Raw genomic sequence first — 15039 nt, forward strand, 5'->3', positions numbered from 1 at the left:
AAAGATCGCTTTCTATTTCTTACTCCCCCCCTCCTTTTCCTAAGCCTAAGCTGTAACGTCTCTTTCTTTAAAAAAATAAAAATTCATCTTTCCTCTGAGGGGTTTCCCCGCTCCTCTCAGACCCCATAAGGCCCTCGCTTTGGAATCTGCAAGGACCACCACCCCCAACCCCAAATTTTGCAACTGCATTGGCTTCCAGGTTTTTCACTTCCTCGGTACCCCGCCAACCTATACGGGTAGGAATTAGGACTTGGGGGCCGTGGAACAAAGAAACCAGGGAGTCCCTGTCCCGTGTCAGATGCCCCTTCCGCAGCCTCCGACCAACTGGGGAACAAGAGGAGATCAGGAGCATGTGAACCCCCCAACTCCGGTCTCATGGCACTTTCCAAAGGCTAGCATAGCAGCCCGAGGACGCGTGGGAGGTGGGGACAGCCCCCGGGCAGCAGACAGACAGACCCCCACGGAACAGGCCTTGAGTGGCCGTGCGCGCCAGCGGCCTCCACGCACTGGGCTCTGTTATTTCATCAGCAGTTTCAGAAGAACCTGCCAAAAGCAGTTATGCCTCACTGCAATGTGTAGCTTTTTCCTGCCATTTTTTCATAATAAAAGAGGGAGTGAAGCTCGCTCGCTCTCTCCCTCCACCCCCCTCTCCCAAAAAGAGCCAAATGGATGCAAGAAAAAAAAAAGAACCCACACACCAATCTCCGAGGGGATGCCAGTGAGGTGTGGCTTGTATTTAAATATCCAATATGTCAATGTAAGGGGAGTGGGTATGTATATAAAGTGCCGTTTGCATCTGATAGCTGGACGAAGCCAGCTATGAGAGGCCGGGGGAGATGGATGCGGAGGAGAAGAGGCACTTTGATTGAGAGCAAGGTCAGGAGCGCGCTGCCCCGCGCTCCCCGCCGCTGAGAAGTTCCTTGGACGCGAACAGACGTCGACTGCAGCTCGGCAGAGCGCGGAGCAAGCGAGCTAGCGAGGGAGCGCCGCCGAACCGCCCGCGCCCGCTGCGGGGAGAGGCAGTTCGCGCCCCGTGGCCCCGGCTCGGCCCGCGCGCGCCCAGCACAACCAGCGCCGCAAACGGCCCAGCCATGGCAGAGGTGGGGGGCGTCTTCGCCTCCTTGGACTGGGATCTACACGGCTTCTCCTCGTCTCTGGGGAACGTGCCCTTAGCTGACTCCCCAGGTTTCCTGAACGAGCGCCTGGGCCAAATCGAGGGGAAGCTGCAGCGTGGCTCACCCACGGACTTCGCCCACCTGAAGGGGATCCTGCGGCGCCGCCAGCTCTACTGCCGCACCGGCTTCCACCTGGAGATCTTCCCCAACGGCACGGTGCACGGCACCCGCCACGACCACAGCCGCTTCGGTGAGGACGCGGTCGGGGGAACGGGAGGCGGGCGGACGGCGCACTGGGGAGCCCACAGCTCCGGGCTCCGGCGTAGGGCCCGCAGACCGCCCCCGGGCTTGGTGTCCTCCGGGCCAGTCGAGGCGAGACACGACGGCGCGGGCGTGGGCCTCTCGACATCAGGGGGCCCTGCACCCTCGGACACTCTCAGGTGGGGGCGGGGGAGCCTTGCGGTGGGGCCTCTCCTTTCGCCGCTCCACAGTATCTCCCCGGGGAGCAAGGGGGTAGTTCTGGGAGCTGGACTCTAAGCCTTGAATGAAAGCAGGTGGAGCTGAGACAGGGGTGGGAGCTCTCGCCTAGGAGGCCGGGACCGTGGCTGCAGCGCGGGCCGAGCCTCGAAGGCAGCAGGGCTGTGGCAGCTGATTTCCTGGAACAGGATCCTGCGTGGGCCATGGGCATGTGAGGCGGTCGGCCGGCACACAAATCGCTTTTGGCCCGTGGGTACCCGGCAGCTGTGGCCTCCGCCTGCCTCGGGGTCGCTCTGTCCAGGGTAGGAGCCAATCCAGGCAGCCTGGCACGAATTGGGAATCTAGGAAAACCTCGCGGTGTCCACCGTGTAAGGGCACAAGTCCTGGGGCAGCTTTTGCCGGAAACTACCTCTGGACTCCTTGCCTCAGTGAGGAAACCGTCCTGGGCCCACTCCCAGTCCCAGAAACAGTTGTCTCTTGGGCCCAAAGCAGGAAACGTTCAACCTCCATCCAGGATTGTCTCTGTCTGCCTGCCACTATACAGACTTCAACACAGCTGCCTGTCTCACATATAGAACTAATTACACAATTAATATAAGACTTGATCTGGGACAAAGATCATTAGGTTTCTAAGCAAACGTGTTCACTCCTCGGTAATTTGCCATTTTTATTTTCAATTTCCAATTCTATACTAAGATATCATGGGGGGTTCTGTGACAGCTACCTTTGCCCCTCCGCATCCTCCAATGTCCTCTGCTTCCTCCCAAGGACCTTATAATCCAAGAAGGACACCTTTTCCCCAAGCCAGTAAGATGTTCTGCGTACACTCAAACATGACACCCTTCCCTTCTTTTTCCCACCCTCCTTCTTGCCAACATCTGTCCCAACCCCCCAAACCTCTCCATCTGGAGTGCACAGCAAAAAGGGGAACATAGGGGCCAGTTGCTGGGTAAGGCCAAGCCTAGCAAACAACTTAGGGGCAGGGTTGGTCTTCCTTGCTGGGAACAGGCAGAAACCCTAATGAGGTCTATGGCATCCTGGAAAAATGCACTCAAACATAGCTAGAGTACAGTGGGTTGGGAGGGGTAATGGAGGGGTGCAGGTGTCTATATAAACTTGCAGCAGGTCCTCAAAAGGGTGATAAGGTGGAGTGGGAGGAGAGGGAGTGTTAACTTGGCTCCTTTCCCTTTCATTGCTTGTGATTTTGCAGTCCCCTTTTGTTCCTCTTCTTAAGGAATGGGACTCCCACCCCGGCCTCAGAGGCTTCGTAAAATGGCATAAAGATACCGGGGGTAACTCATTGCCGATATATAACAAAAAAAAAGGTCATGAAATGATGGCGAAATGTGGGGTGGGGGCAGCGAAAGTGAAGAAATTATGAGCACACCTCCCAGCAGCTCCAAATATTTTTCTGATTTTGTGCCTAAGCTGAGCCCAGTAACCTACAAGGTCAACATAAATCAGTAATAGGCTCTTGGGATAAGTGGTCTTTAGTTACCTCCCTAAAGACACATCTTGATTTCTTTTCATCTCCCAGGTCTGCTAAGGGTGTTAAGTTTAAGGAGAAACCAAAGGAAATAAGATTGGCAGGAGGAAGGGACATTTTCACTGCTGCTTAACTGAATGCTTCATTTTTGGTTTTGCCTTTAAAAAAGAAAACAACACTGGCTAAGAGCACCTCTGCATCACCTTTTCCCTTTCCTCCTTCCCTGACTTCCTGTCACTTTCCTGCACTTCCTGTAAAGAAAATGATAACTGGCCAAAGCTGTCTCTTTGTAGCCTTCCCTGCCAACTTTAAAACACATACTCTTTCTCAGTTTAGCTTTTGGCACAGAAAGAGGTGGCGTTCGAGTTTGCTAACTCTCTCCTCCCTCCACATTTGAGTTAATCAGCCAGGGTATTCAATAAATTGAAACTTTAACATTCCATAAGTGCTTTAGCAGTCAACATTCCAGCAGGGTAAAGTAGGCCAGACTTAAGATATAAAATATTATAGATTTCTGCTAGGGGGGAAGAGGTAGTCTCCAAAAGCCATGTGAAGTAAATAGCTATTTGTTGTAATTGGAGAGCAGGGCCCCCAAGGATTACCCTGGAATCCATGTGTTCAGAACAAGTCAGGCTAAGCCCAAGAGCAGTCCCGACTCCAAATAATAACCTGTTGGCACACATATGCTCTCCGCTCTCCATCTGCAATCAGTAGCCAGGAGTATTTCAATCGCCGCCTGGCTGGTAGCATTTATATGAAGTTCACAAGGATCCTGACATTCCGAGGGGCACCTGTGGACTGGCAGAGCAGAGCTTGGGAGCCAAACTGAAGGAGAGTCCTCCCACCAGGTGGGATGGAGTGGGCTCATGCAGCTGCTTTGGTTCTTGAGTGATCTGGTTCTCATTTGGCAAGATGCCAAAGCAGCACTGTCTCGGCCCCAAAGGTCTGACAGGATGGCTGAAGGATTCAGGCAAGTTATGGAACTAGATTAAATGACACATCAGACAGTCATCTAGCTAGGTTCTGAAGCAGTGGGGCCCAGAACAGATCAGTTTTGACTGAGGGCCTGGGGAGAGAGTTATAAGAAGAGTCTGGAAATTGTCAAGAAAAGGGCAGAGCCTGATGTGGGCAGGTCAAGATGAGGCAGAGTAGAGAGAGGTCCTGGGCCTTGAAGGGGTAAGAGTACTGAGGACAAACTTTGTCTACTTAATACTTCACCTCAACACTTTGCTGTTAACACCCCTGTCCAGCTGTAGCTGGGAAAATATGAAAATGGCTTATTTTCTCTCCCCCTTCATGCTGGCTGGGATTCAGGAGAAGGTTTAGGAATATCTCTTCCATCATCATGTGCCACTGGGTTCCCACAGTTTGCAACCAGCTAATAGGAAAGTTGGCGAGGGAAAATGATGCCCAAAGACAGCTGGGCAGGGATAATTCCAGCTGTTGGAGACCCCTGTTACTGGACACAACCCAAGTGACTTCCTGTATGATCTGTCCTTTGGCATCAGGGTTAACAGAGAGTTGGAGAAAAACTGTGGTGACTCAAATGGCCACACCTCTTGGGTTTCATGATTTGTTCTCACACTATGTCTCGGGCAGTGAGATCACAAGCTGCGCTCTGCTACTTAATGAGCTCAGGGTTGTCAGAGACATGAGATACTTACAGAATGAGGGAACTCAGTCTTGAAGCTCAGGAGTAACCTGCCTGAGCAAAGCAAAGAACTAAAGCTCCCACATGTTAGTGTCCCTCAGAGTTTAGGACCCAGAACTGAATCATGACCTGGTTTCTAGTTTCCTTTCCATACTGGGCACTCTCCTTTGAACATGCTCTGTTTTTCCATTTTCTTCTATAAGCACAGTAGAACTAAACACACCATTCTCAGTGTGGTCTAACCATGGCAGAGCAGAGTGGGACAATCCTCCCTCCCTTTTGCTAGTTACCAGAGCTATATCCGTGAGGCCTTAGATCACACTAGCTTTTTTTCTATTTTTTCCACTAGCTTTCTAATTTTTAATTTTACATGACCAATTGTACATTAGCTTTTTAATAATCCTGCTAATCACCCATCATACTAAGTTTGCCTTGTTCAATTAAGTCTCTTAGCCATTGTTGTGTTTTACTAAGCTACATTTCCCCATTGCAGAGATGGGTAGACTTGCATGTAATTAAAATGCACAGGAACACAAAATAACAATACACATTTTCAAGAAAATATACATGGTTGCCTGAAGTGGAGGGGCAGATGGGAGCAGAGTATGAAGAGAAAAAGAAAGAAAGAAATAGATAATTATAAAGCCCTTGCACAGACCAACTATGTTAATAGGACATGAACTAAGTAGTACAGCTAACTCAACTGTCTGCACTTGAGGTTCACCCTCCCCCAACCAAACCCCAAACGCAAAACACTTTGGGAAATTTGGGGGACCAAAGTGCAGGACTTCACATTGATTCTAATTAAGCATAGTTTGCTGGAGTCAGTCCATTTTTCCGTCCTCCTGAAATCTCTTTGGATATTGATTGTGTCATCCCTCTCAGCTGTATGTCTTCTAGAACTAGGATAAGCAGTCCTCACATGTTCTCTTACAAGTCATTTATTGAACTATCGGATGGAGCAGAACCAAATGCAAAACCTTGTGCAGTGCAGCTGAAGATTTGGTTGCATTAAATCAGTGTCTGATTAACCCCTAGTTGGCACTGGGTATTTTCTCTTCCCCTCCTACCGTCTTGTCTCAATCTCATTTTCCGAGACTCCTTTCTTTGTACTGTAAAATTTAATAACAATCAGACTGAGAATAAAACTTGGAGGATTTCAGTGTGAGAGGCCAAAGGCCAAACCCTGAGTGTTCTATAGAATTGCAGCAGAAGAACCTTACATCCTTCCAATAGATCTGAGTGGGTTGTGGAAGCACATGCCCCCAAAGCTGCCATACCTGAACAGCAACCCACCAGCTTGAGTCACTGGGGTTCCTCAGGAGACTTCCCAGTAGAGTTTTAACCTGATTTTAAAATTAGCCGCTTAAAATTCTTGATCTTGGAAAATCAGCTCTACTTCCTATATAGATTACATAGAATATTATTACCCTTAAGAATTGCATTTTTGGGCCAGGCACAGTGGTGCATGCCTGTAATCCCAACACTTTGGGAGGCCAAGGTGTGCAGATTGCTTGAGCCCAGGAGTTTGAGACCAGCCTTAGCAACATGGTGAAAGCCCGTCTCTAGAAAAAATAAAGAATTAGCTGGGTGTGGTGATGCGTGCATGTAGTCCCAGCTACTAGGGAGGCTGAGGTGGGATGACCACCTGAGCCTGGGGGGGTGGTGAGGCTGCAGTGAGCCATGATCACACCACTGCACTCCAACCTGGGTGCCAAAGTGAGACCCTGTCTCAAAAAAACAAACAAACAAACAAACAAAAAAAAAACAGGATTGCAATTTTGGATAAGAAAGACAGCCAGATATGAGCTCATTTCATACCTTGGATGACTTAAACAAGTTTTTGGTCTGTATGTTGAGAAATGTGATTAGAGGCAGGAATATCAAAGAGGAATCTAGTTGACTATTATGTCTGTATCTAGATAATAGACGTACTATCTTGGGACAAAATTGTAGTCTTCAGTATCACCAGGATTTCAGTTCTGGGTCCTTTTTCCCACTTAGGACTGCTGCTGGGTAAATGAAAGCATTTTCAAATCTTCACCTCTAATATTGTCAGCTAGGAGGACATTTCTGAATTTCTTCTCTTTGGCCTTAAAGTTACAACATCTCAAATCAGTATTGAGTCCAATACCACCTGCCAACTCTTTGCTGTGGATAAACTTAAAATTCTCCAAGGAGAATGATAATCTTGTCAGCTTGGGGCTGTACTAGCTGAGAACGCTTTTTAGGAGAAAGCTCTCATGTGGCCAAGTTTTACCTCCTGCCATAAGCTGGGGGAACAAACAGTGAGTGGCCTGTGTGACCTTTGTTAGAATCAGCTACAGGCAGTTGACAGCCTCATGTGGCTTTAAGGACATGGGGGCTGACAGGGCACAAAACAAGTTCAGCCTAGAGGACAGCAACGTAATGCTGTGTGCTCTAAGGAAGAGAGAGGTTACGGGGAAAGATACAGAAACCTGTCCTTATTCTTGCATTTAGAAAACTGACTTTCCGTTTCTTGAATTTGACAGCAATAGCACCTTGCAATTATGGAGCTTTTGTAGCCAAAGCCTTCTCATGGTCTCTTCCTCGTAATATGCCTAAGAGTGTTGAGTAGAAGCAGAGATGGTGTCCCCCGTTTTACATATGGAAAAACTGAGGCCCAAAGAGACTAAGTACCTTCTCTGAGGTTCCATTCTTGCCGCAAAAGATGGTTTCTTCAGGCACTTTATCAAAGGCACACAGGGCTGGCCTCCAGTTGGGGACAAATGACTGGTAGCTCATGTCACCTGAACAGCTTTCTCTTAGTTTGATGCTGGTAATGGGAATAGTGTTCACTTTTTGCCCTAGGAATCCTGGAGTTTATCAGCCTGGCTGTGGGGCTGATCAGCATCCGGGGAGTGGACTCTGGCCTGTACCTAGGAATGAATGAGCGAGGAGAACTCTATGGGTCGGTAAGTTTAAGGTTTTTTGTTTGTTTGTTTGTTTTGGTCAGAGGTTATTACAACCAGTGTTTGGACAATGTAAAGCAAAAGTATAAAAATATTTATCTGGAGACCAGGCACAGTGGCTTACGCCTGTAATCCCAGCACTTTGGGAGGCTGAGGTGGGTGGATCACAAGGTGAGGAGTTCAAGACCAGCCTGGCCAACATGGTGAAAACAAAAAAAAAAAAAAAACCAGCTGGTGGCATCACCTGTAACCACTACTCAGGAGTGAGGCAGAGAACACTTGAACTGGGAGGAGAGGTTGCATGACCGAATGCCCACTACCCACACCTGGAAAGAGAGACTCAAAAAAAAAAAGAATTACTACACTTGAAACACTTTTTACTGTAAAGGATATCTATTATTTGGCTGCTCAGGGTCTTGCTACATAACACCTTCACTCATTTGGCCCCCACCAAAACAAGCTTTTTTTTTTTTTTTTTTTTTTTGAGATGGATCTCACTGTTGCCCAGGCTGGATACTGCAACCTCCGCCTCCCCTGTTCAAGTGATTCTCTTGCCTCAGCCTCTCGAGTAGCTGCGACTATAGGCATGCACCACCATGCCAGGCTAATTTTTTGTATTTTTTAGTAAAGACTGGGTTTCACCATGTTGGCCAGGCTGGTCTCGAACTCTTGACCTCAAGTGATCCACCCACCTTGGCCTCCCAAAGTGCTGGGATTACAGGCATGAGCCACTGCACCCGGCCCCAAAACATAAGCTTTTCTCTGATACATGTGCTTTTGCCTTTTTCATTAGAAGGCCAGCTAGTCTGATGATAACAGTAACCTGTGCTGGTTTGGCAGCAGATGGTCAGAGTTTGGGGCATTAACCCTCCAGAGGAGTACATCTGAATTTGAATGTGTACCCAGACGTTTAGCAGACTAGCAGGCACAAAAATAGGCGGTGGAAGAGCTGGCTTTCAAATTGGGGATTCTGAGGTTAACAACACAGTCCCTGATTTCCAGATTGCTTCAGCTGAGTCCCAAAGGCCAAATGAAACAAACAAATGAAGAATGAGGGTTCCAGGGTCTGGTGACAGCCTTAAGCCCTCAGCTAGGACTAGGCTAGCGGCAGTGCATTTTCTCTATTCTGGAAGCTAGCCTAACACTGAGGAATGGTGAGTGATTTACTGACCTTAACCCTTCCAGGGGATCCTAACTCCTGGCTCTGGCTTTTGAGTCACATAGGATACTTTCTGGCTGCCTGCACCCCATGAAATCAGAACACATTTTTCCGTGACACCTAAGAGATAGGCCTGTCCCCAGCACTCAGTATCGGCAACTCCAGTAAGTAGTATGGTGGTTGGACCAAGTGTGAGAAGGGACAGAGGCAAGAGACCCAGGAACTGCCAGCCTGAAGTAGCCAGATTGGAAGAGCTTTTCAAGGAGATCTTTTCTGGGCTTTCAAACTGACAGGCCTGAGACCCTTCATTAGGAGAGATCACAGCTCACCTTCCATGGAGCTTTATATAGATCCGAGGCCTTTGCCTGTTAGTTGACATGGTTGACTGTAATCTCAATGAATTTGAATATCATTAGCTCTAAGTAGGGAGAAAGCTCAGTGGGTGCCAGCAAAGCATTGGGAGGCCATAGCAGCAATTCTCAGGCTCAAAGAGCCAGGTGATGCCATCTCCTCCAATCTCCTCCCTTCAGGAAAGATTTCAACTAAAACATTTTTGTGTAACTCATGAAAGAGAATGAAGGAGATACAGACAAGAGAGTTTTGTGCTATTTGGAAGAAAGATACCTCCAGTAATACAGAGAGATAGGACTGGAATTTTCTAACATCAATGTGCTATTGCTATTTCAGGGTTTCTCTACTAGCAAGCTGGGATAGGAGAAATAGTCATATAATGGGTTCTGCTTTATTTTCTCACCCTCACAGAAGAAACTCACACGTGAATGTGTTTTCCGGGAACAGTTTGAAGAAAACTGGTACAACACCTATGCCTCAACCTTGTACAAACATTCGGACTCGGAGAGACAGTATTACGTGGCCCTGAATAAAGATGGCTCACCCCGGGAGGGATACAGGACTAAACGACACCAGAAATTCACTCACTTTTTACCCAGACCTGTAGATCCTTCTAAGTTGCCCTCCATGTCCAGAGACCTCTTTCACTACAGGTAATGAACCTCTGGTGTGCCCTCTGTGACCCATGTACTCTGGGGCCATGGTTGTCTCTGCAACCACTATATTCATAGCTTTTCAATCCTTCCTTCCTATCATTTTAGATAACAGAAAAGCACTTACTGTTGAACTCAACCCAGCTGTTCCCCTGTTGTTCAAAGTGTATATCAAGGTTGGGTTATTTTGGGGAGGGATGGGGGGGCTGGGCTCAAGGGAATCTTGTATATACTTTTTTCTTTACTCATGTTCCTTCCCCTGAGGTAGCACAACAAAGAATGGGAGCCCCTGCTAAGGGCCAGGGGTGTCTTACCCCACAATTTACTCAAATACCTTGACAATGGGTATAAATGAAAGGCCAAGGAATCTGCCATGGATGCTACCTACGGAGCTTTGGAAAAGTCTCATTAAGAAAATCCTTGGGGCTACAGCCTTGCTGCAAGCCTTCCCTGCATTGGCTCTGCAGATTTCTCATCTGTCCTGACATGCAGTCTTCCTGTCATTGGAAGTGGGAGATGGGGTAGGTTGTAAGAAAATGATGTTAAAATGTAAGCATGGATACTGTGCATAAGGACAAACTATTTATAAAATGTATATGCTATTTATTTTATATATTTATTTATTTCAAAATAATTTTATTTTTAATGAGAGATGCGATGGCTGGATTTTCATCAGAAAGAATAAGGTCCTACTGAAACAGGATAAAATGAGTTATTAAAGGCTTTTACTGGCAATAAAATTTGTCTTTATATTGTAAGATTCTGTCTAATTCTATTGATTTGTACATTTAGTAGGATTAGGAGGTTGGCTAGCTTCTTTCTCTCCAACTCATTAGAATTTTCTGATGTTGGCATCACACTGCCTATGCTAGATGACTCCATCAGCCTATATGTTAGCATTATCTAGAGGCCTTATGTGAAGTCCTAGTAGTTCTTTCCAGTTCTATGACTTTAAACGTACTGGTGAATCAAAGCTTCAGGAAGGCCTAGACCAACAGCTATTACTGAAGCTCCCATTTGTGCTTAGGACTATGCATAGAGAAACTCTCCTTTGGGACTGGGTTAGGGTCCAAAGCCCTAAGGTCAAAGCACTAATTGGGGGCTTCTTACTTCAGATATGAAGATGAAGGGATTCAAAATAAACTCAAATCGGCTGGTGCAGTGGCTCACACCTGTAATGCCGGCACTTTGGGAGGCCAAGGCGGGTGGATCACTTGATGCCAGGAGTTCAAGAACAGCCTGGCCAACACGGTGAAACCCCATCTCTACTAAAAATACAAAAATTAGCCAGGCATGGTGGCAGGTGCCTGTAACCCCAGCTACTCGGGAGGCTGAGGCAGGAGAATCACTCGAATCCGGGAGGCGGAGGTTGCAGTGAGCCGAGATCACGCCACTGCACTCCAGCCTGGGTGACAGAGCAAGATTCTAATTCCAAAAAATAAAAAATAAATAAATAAACACAAATCAACAGAGAGACTGATTTTTTTGAACCAGTCAACTGCCATTCTGGAGATTTCCCCCTTCTCTTTACCCCCACCCTCACCTCCTGCCAGTGCTTCTCCTGGGGAATTTGGGAGGCTGTAAACACACTCATCTACAGCAATAGTGCTTAGCGTACTGTATATGGTCTCTTGACCAGCAGCATCACCTGGAAACTTGTTAGAGATGCAAATTGTCAGAAATCCTGGCGGCAAGGTCCGGCAGTTTACCTGTTAACAAGCCTTGCAGGGGGATTCTTGTGCATACTAAAGTTTGGGAATTACTGCCCTAAAGGAATATTTTTTAAAAAATTATTTTTGCATCTGAATGGTTTATAAATAAAGTTTTAGGGTGACTTCGGTCCAGAAAACAAAAATAGAGTGGCTCTAGTTGAAGTGGGGATGGAATTTCTTGGAGCTCCCTCTTCCCCAGAGCAGCCCCTGAGGTATCTTGGTTAAATATCCCTAGCCTTGCTGCTCTGCCTATGGAGTAGCTATTCTTTATTCCTTTACCTTTCTAATAAACTTGCTTTCACTTAAAAAAAAATCCTTAGCCTCTTTATTGATATTTACCAAGGTAGGAGAATAGAGCTATTTGCATTTTTATAGTGAGTGTTGTCAGGAGACAACAACCAAAAGGATAAAAGTCTGATTGACATTGAGTACACAGGCACTATGAAGGCCTAGTAGGAGAGGTTTTTGGGTTTGAGATAGTTCTCCCTAGTGCTCCTGAATCATACCCTGTAGGCATCCACTATTTTTCTAATTGTATGGGTGAAACAAATAGCTTAGGTATCAGTTCACTTAAAAAACAAAACCCAAAGCTCACCCAAATCTGAGTACCCAACAGAGAAGCTGCACATACATGAAATAGCAAATAAGATTGTATAATAAAAAGTGCTAAATCGTGTGGCTTGTGTGATCATAGACTGGAATGCTCATCAGTGGAACTACTAACGTGGAGATCTGAGTGGGCTAGTGTGATTAGGGTGAGTTTCATGAAAGGGGCAATGCCTGCTGTGAAGAACAAACAGGATTTGGTGAGGAAAAGAGGCTGGCTGATCATGATGTTCATGTTGGGCTGTAGGGAAGAGACACCACCTTTAGTGGTCTCTGGCAGAAGAGTAAAAATCAGCTATGTGACATTTTTTAAATCACATTTTTTTCTTTCTTTCTTTCTTTTTTTTTTTTTTTGAGATACAGTTTCATTCTGTTGCCCAGGCTGGAGTGCAGTGGCATGATCTCAGCTCACTGCAACCTCCACCTCCTGGGTTCAAGCAATTCTCCTGCCTCAGCCTCCCAAGTAGCTGGGATTACAGGCGCCTGCCACCACGCCTGGCTAATTTTTTGTATCTTCAGTAGAGATGGGGTTTCACCATGTTGGCCAGGCTGGTCTTGAACTACTGACCTCAAGTGATCCACCCACCTTGGCCTCCCAAAGCGCAGAGATTACAGGCGTGAGCCACCATGCCCAGCCTAAATCACATTTTTAAAAGGAAGTACGCTTTTATTTTAAAAAAAAATTGTACTTATCTACGTAGAGATGTTCAGCTACCTAGAACTTTTGAAACACAGCCACAGCTTCTGAGGACTTGCAAGATACATCAGCTCTGCTATAACTGCCAGGGTTACTCTAGTGGGGCACTTGCTGTGAGCCTGGCAAGACCACAAGCACCATGTTGCAGGGCAGAATTTGCAAGAAAAATCACACTGTAATGAAAAGGGAAAAGACTTCAAATCCTAGAGTCAGGCCTTATTTTTTCCTCTAGGTGGAAGCAGAGAAGAGACGACTTGGAAAATGGTGTAGGGCCCCAGGACACAGGAGGAGCTCACTCTTGGTGTTCAACTTTGAGGGATAACAATGAATGGAGCATGTGGACAGAAAATAGCAATGGGCAACTGTTCCCATTTTCAAAAAGAGGGGAAAGATAAACTCTGGAAATGGGAAATGTGAGATGGATGACCTAGTATCACTAGATCGATAAACAGCTGATTTACACCATATCCCCGAAGTGCTAGGCTAATGGATTTCATGCCGACCTAAAGGGAATAGTAAGCTCTGGGGCTCTGGTTTGAGATAAAAACATGTGCAACGACCATTTCTTATTCATGTTTACATCCCTTCCCAGAAATAGATGCCTTCTTTAGCGAATATCTATCTATCTGTATCTATCTATCTACCTATGTATCTATCTATCTATCTATCATCTATCTATCTATAGCTCTATGATATAAATGCTGGGCTAGAGAGAGCAAATGTGTTATAGAACAGAATCATCAGAAATGTTAAGTTCTTAGTACATTTAAATAGACACAATGACAAACTAGAATAAGTGTCAGGAAATATACGTCCCTGTTACTAGAAGTGTTTCAGCAGATGCTAGACAACCACTTGACAAGGATATTGCGTCATTTAGAGGGGACAGGGTGAATACTAGATAAAGATGGCAGAATGTAGCATTAGTTTACTAACCATATATTCTGTGGGACCCCCAGAATTTTCCTGAGCACCAATAGTGTTCCAAGAAAGAATACATCAGACCTAAAAGTGCTATCCAACTGCTGTCCCAGACCAAGAAAGACACTGTAGACCAGAGGTTCCAAACTTGGGAGTCACAGGGTTATTAAAGGTACATGGAAAGCCTGAACTCCCTGGACCCAAACTCCCTAGAATAGTATGCAAAATTTTATGTAGATGTACATTTGGCATTTCATTGATCCTGAAAAGGCCCCACAAAATGTTAGGAACTACTACCTTAGGAGTTTCTGAGCATTTGGCATAAGATTTGGTAGTCACTGTGATCCTATGTGAAAACCTTGACAGAATCATTAGGGGTTTTTCCTTCAAAGATGTAGATTTTATGCATGAAACCTTTGACTTCTGTTCTCTAAGAGATACCTTCAAGTTTGGCAACGAAGGGGTGGGAGTGAAGGGAGGGGAAAGCTGGCATGACTGCACTGCTCAGTGGTTCTGAACAAAGGTCAACCCCAAGTCAGTCTGAAGAGTAGTCCCTAGCAGCACGACTCTCCTTCCCCTCCCTACACACTCTTTTCATTCCCACTGCCACTGCCAAACATTGCTCATGCTCAAAAAATAAGCAGTGACTGAGCCCACCAGGCCTGGGCACAAGGAGCTTGTCAGAGCCATCAGGGCAGGTGCCTTCTCAAAAGGAATATAATCAAAGGCTTGAAATAATAAATATAATTTATCTTATCTTACCTTCAAGTCACTGCAGTGCTCAGCCACTGAAATCCTGGCTGTGTAGTCAGAAAGACATCATGTCCAGGGCTTTAGCGGGGCCGCAGTTCACGTGGGCTCTGTCCAATTTGCCTGGAGTGCAGCCGCAGCCTTCCTCCTCCTGAAAAGGCTGGCCGTTGGGGACTGCTTTCCTTCTCTCTGGAGTAGCTGGGGCTACACTGCCTTTTCTGCACTTCTCAAGCTGCACTTCACCAGCTGGTATATGTCAAGGAAGAACCAGGAAATAGGGAGAAGGGAACCAGAGAGGAGAGATCCTCTCTCTTGGAAAGATGTATTCACCATCAGCCATCTAACTCCCTAGCTCAACAGGAGGATCGGAGCATAATTTAGTTTGTCATTTCTAGAGCTCCCTTGTATGCAACAGAAAATGGAAGAACCACCAGGCCCAGTGGCTCACACCTGTAATCCCAGCACTTCAGGGGTCGGAGGTGGGAGGATTGCTTGAGCCCAGGAGTTTGAGACCGATCAGCCCTATCA

At 46.6% G+C, this 15039-nt stretch overlaps 1 protein-coding gene across 1 annotated transcript; it reads left to right on the top strand.

The window, feature by feature from the left end:
- The first annotated feature begins 805 nt into the window (after positions 1-805).
- FGF16 (fibroblast growth factor 16) lies at positions 806-10583 on the top strand. Its single transcript, XM_032756385.1, has 3 exons — positions 806-1365; positions 7562-7665; positions 9584-10583. The coding sequence occupies exons 1-3, from the start codon at positions 1092-1094 to the stop codon at positions 9827-9829; spliced, it is 624 nt and encodes a 207-aa protein (XP_032612276.1). The 5' UTR covers positions 806-1091; the 3' UTR covers positions 9830-10583.
- The last annotated feature ends 4456 nt before the right edge of the window (positions 10584-15039 follow it).

The sequence above is a fragment of the Hylobates moloch genome, unplaced genomic scaffold (genome assembly GCF_009828535.3).
Source record: "Hylobates moloch isolate HMO894 unplaced genomic scaffold, HMol_V3 SCAFFOLD_7, whole genome shotgun sequence".
Classification (NCBI taxonomy): domain Eukaryota; kingdom Metazoa; phylum Chordata; class Mammalia; order Primates; family Hylobatidae; genus Hylobates; species Hylobates moloch.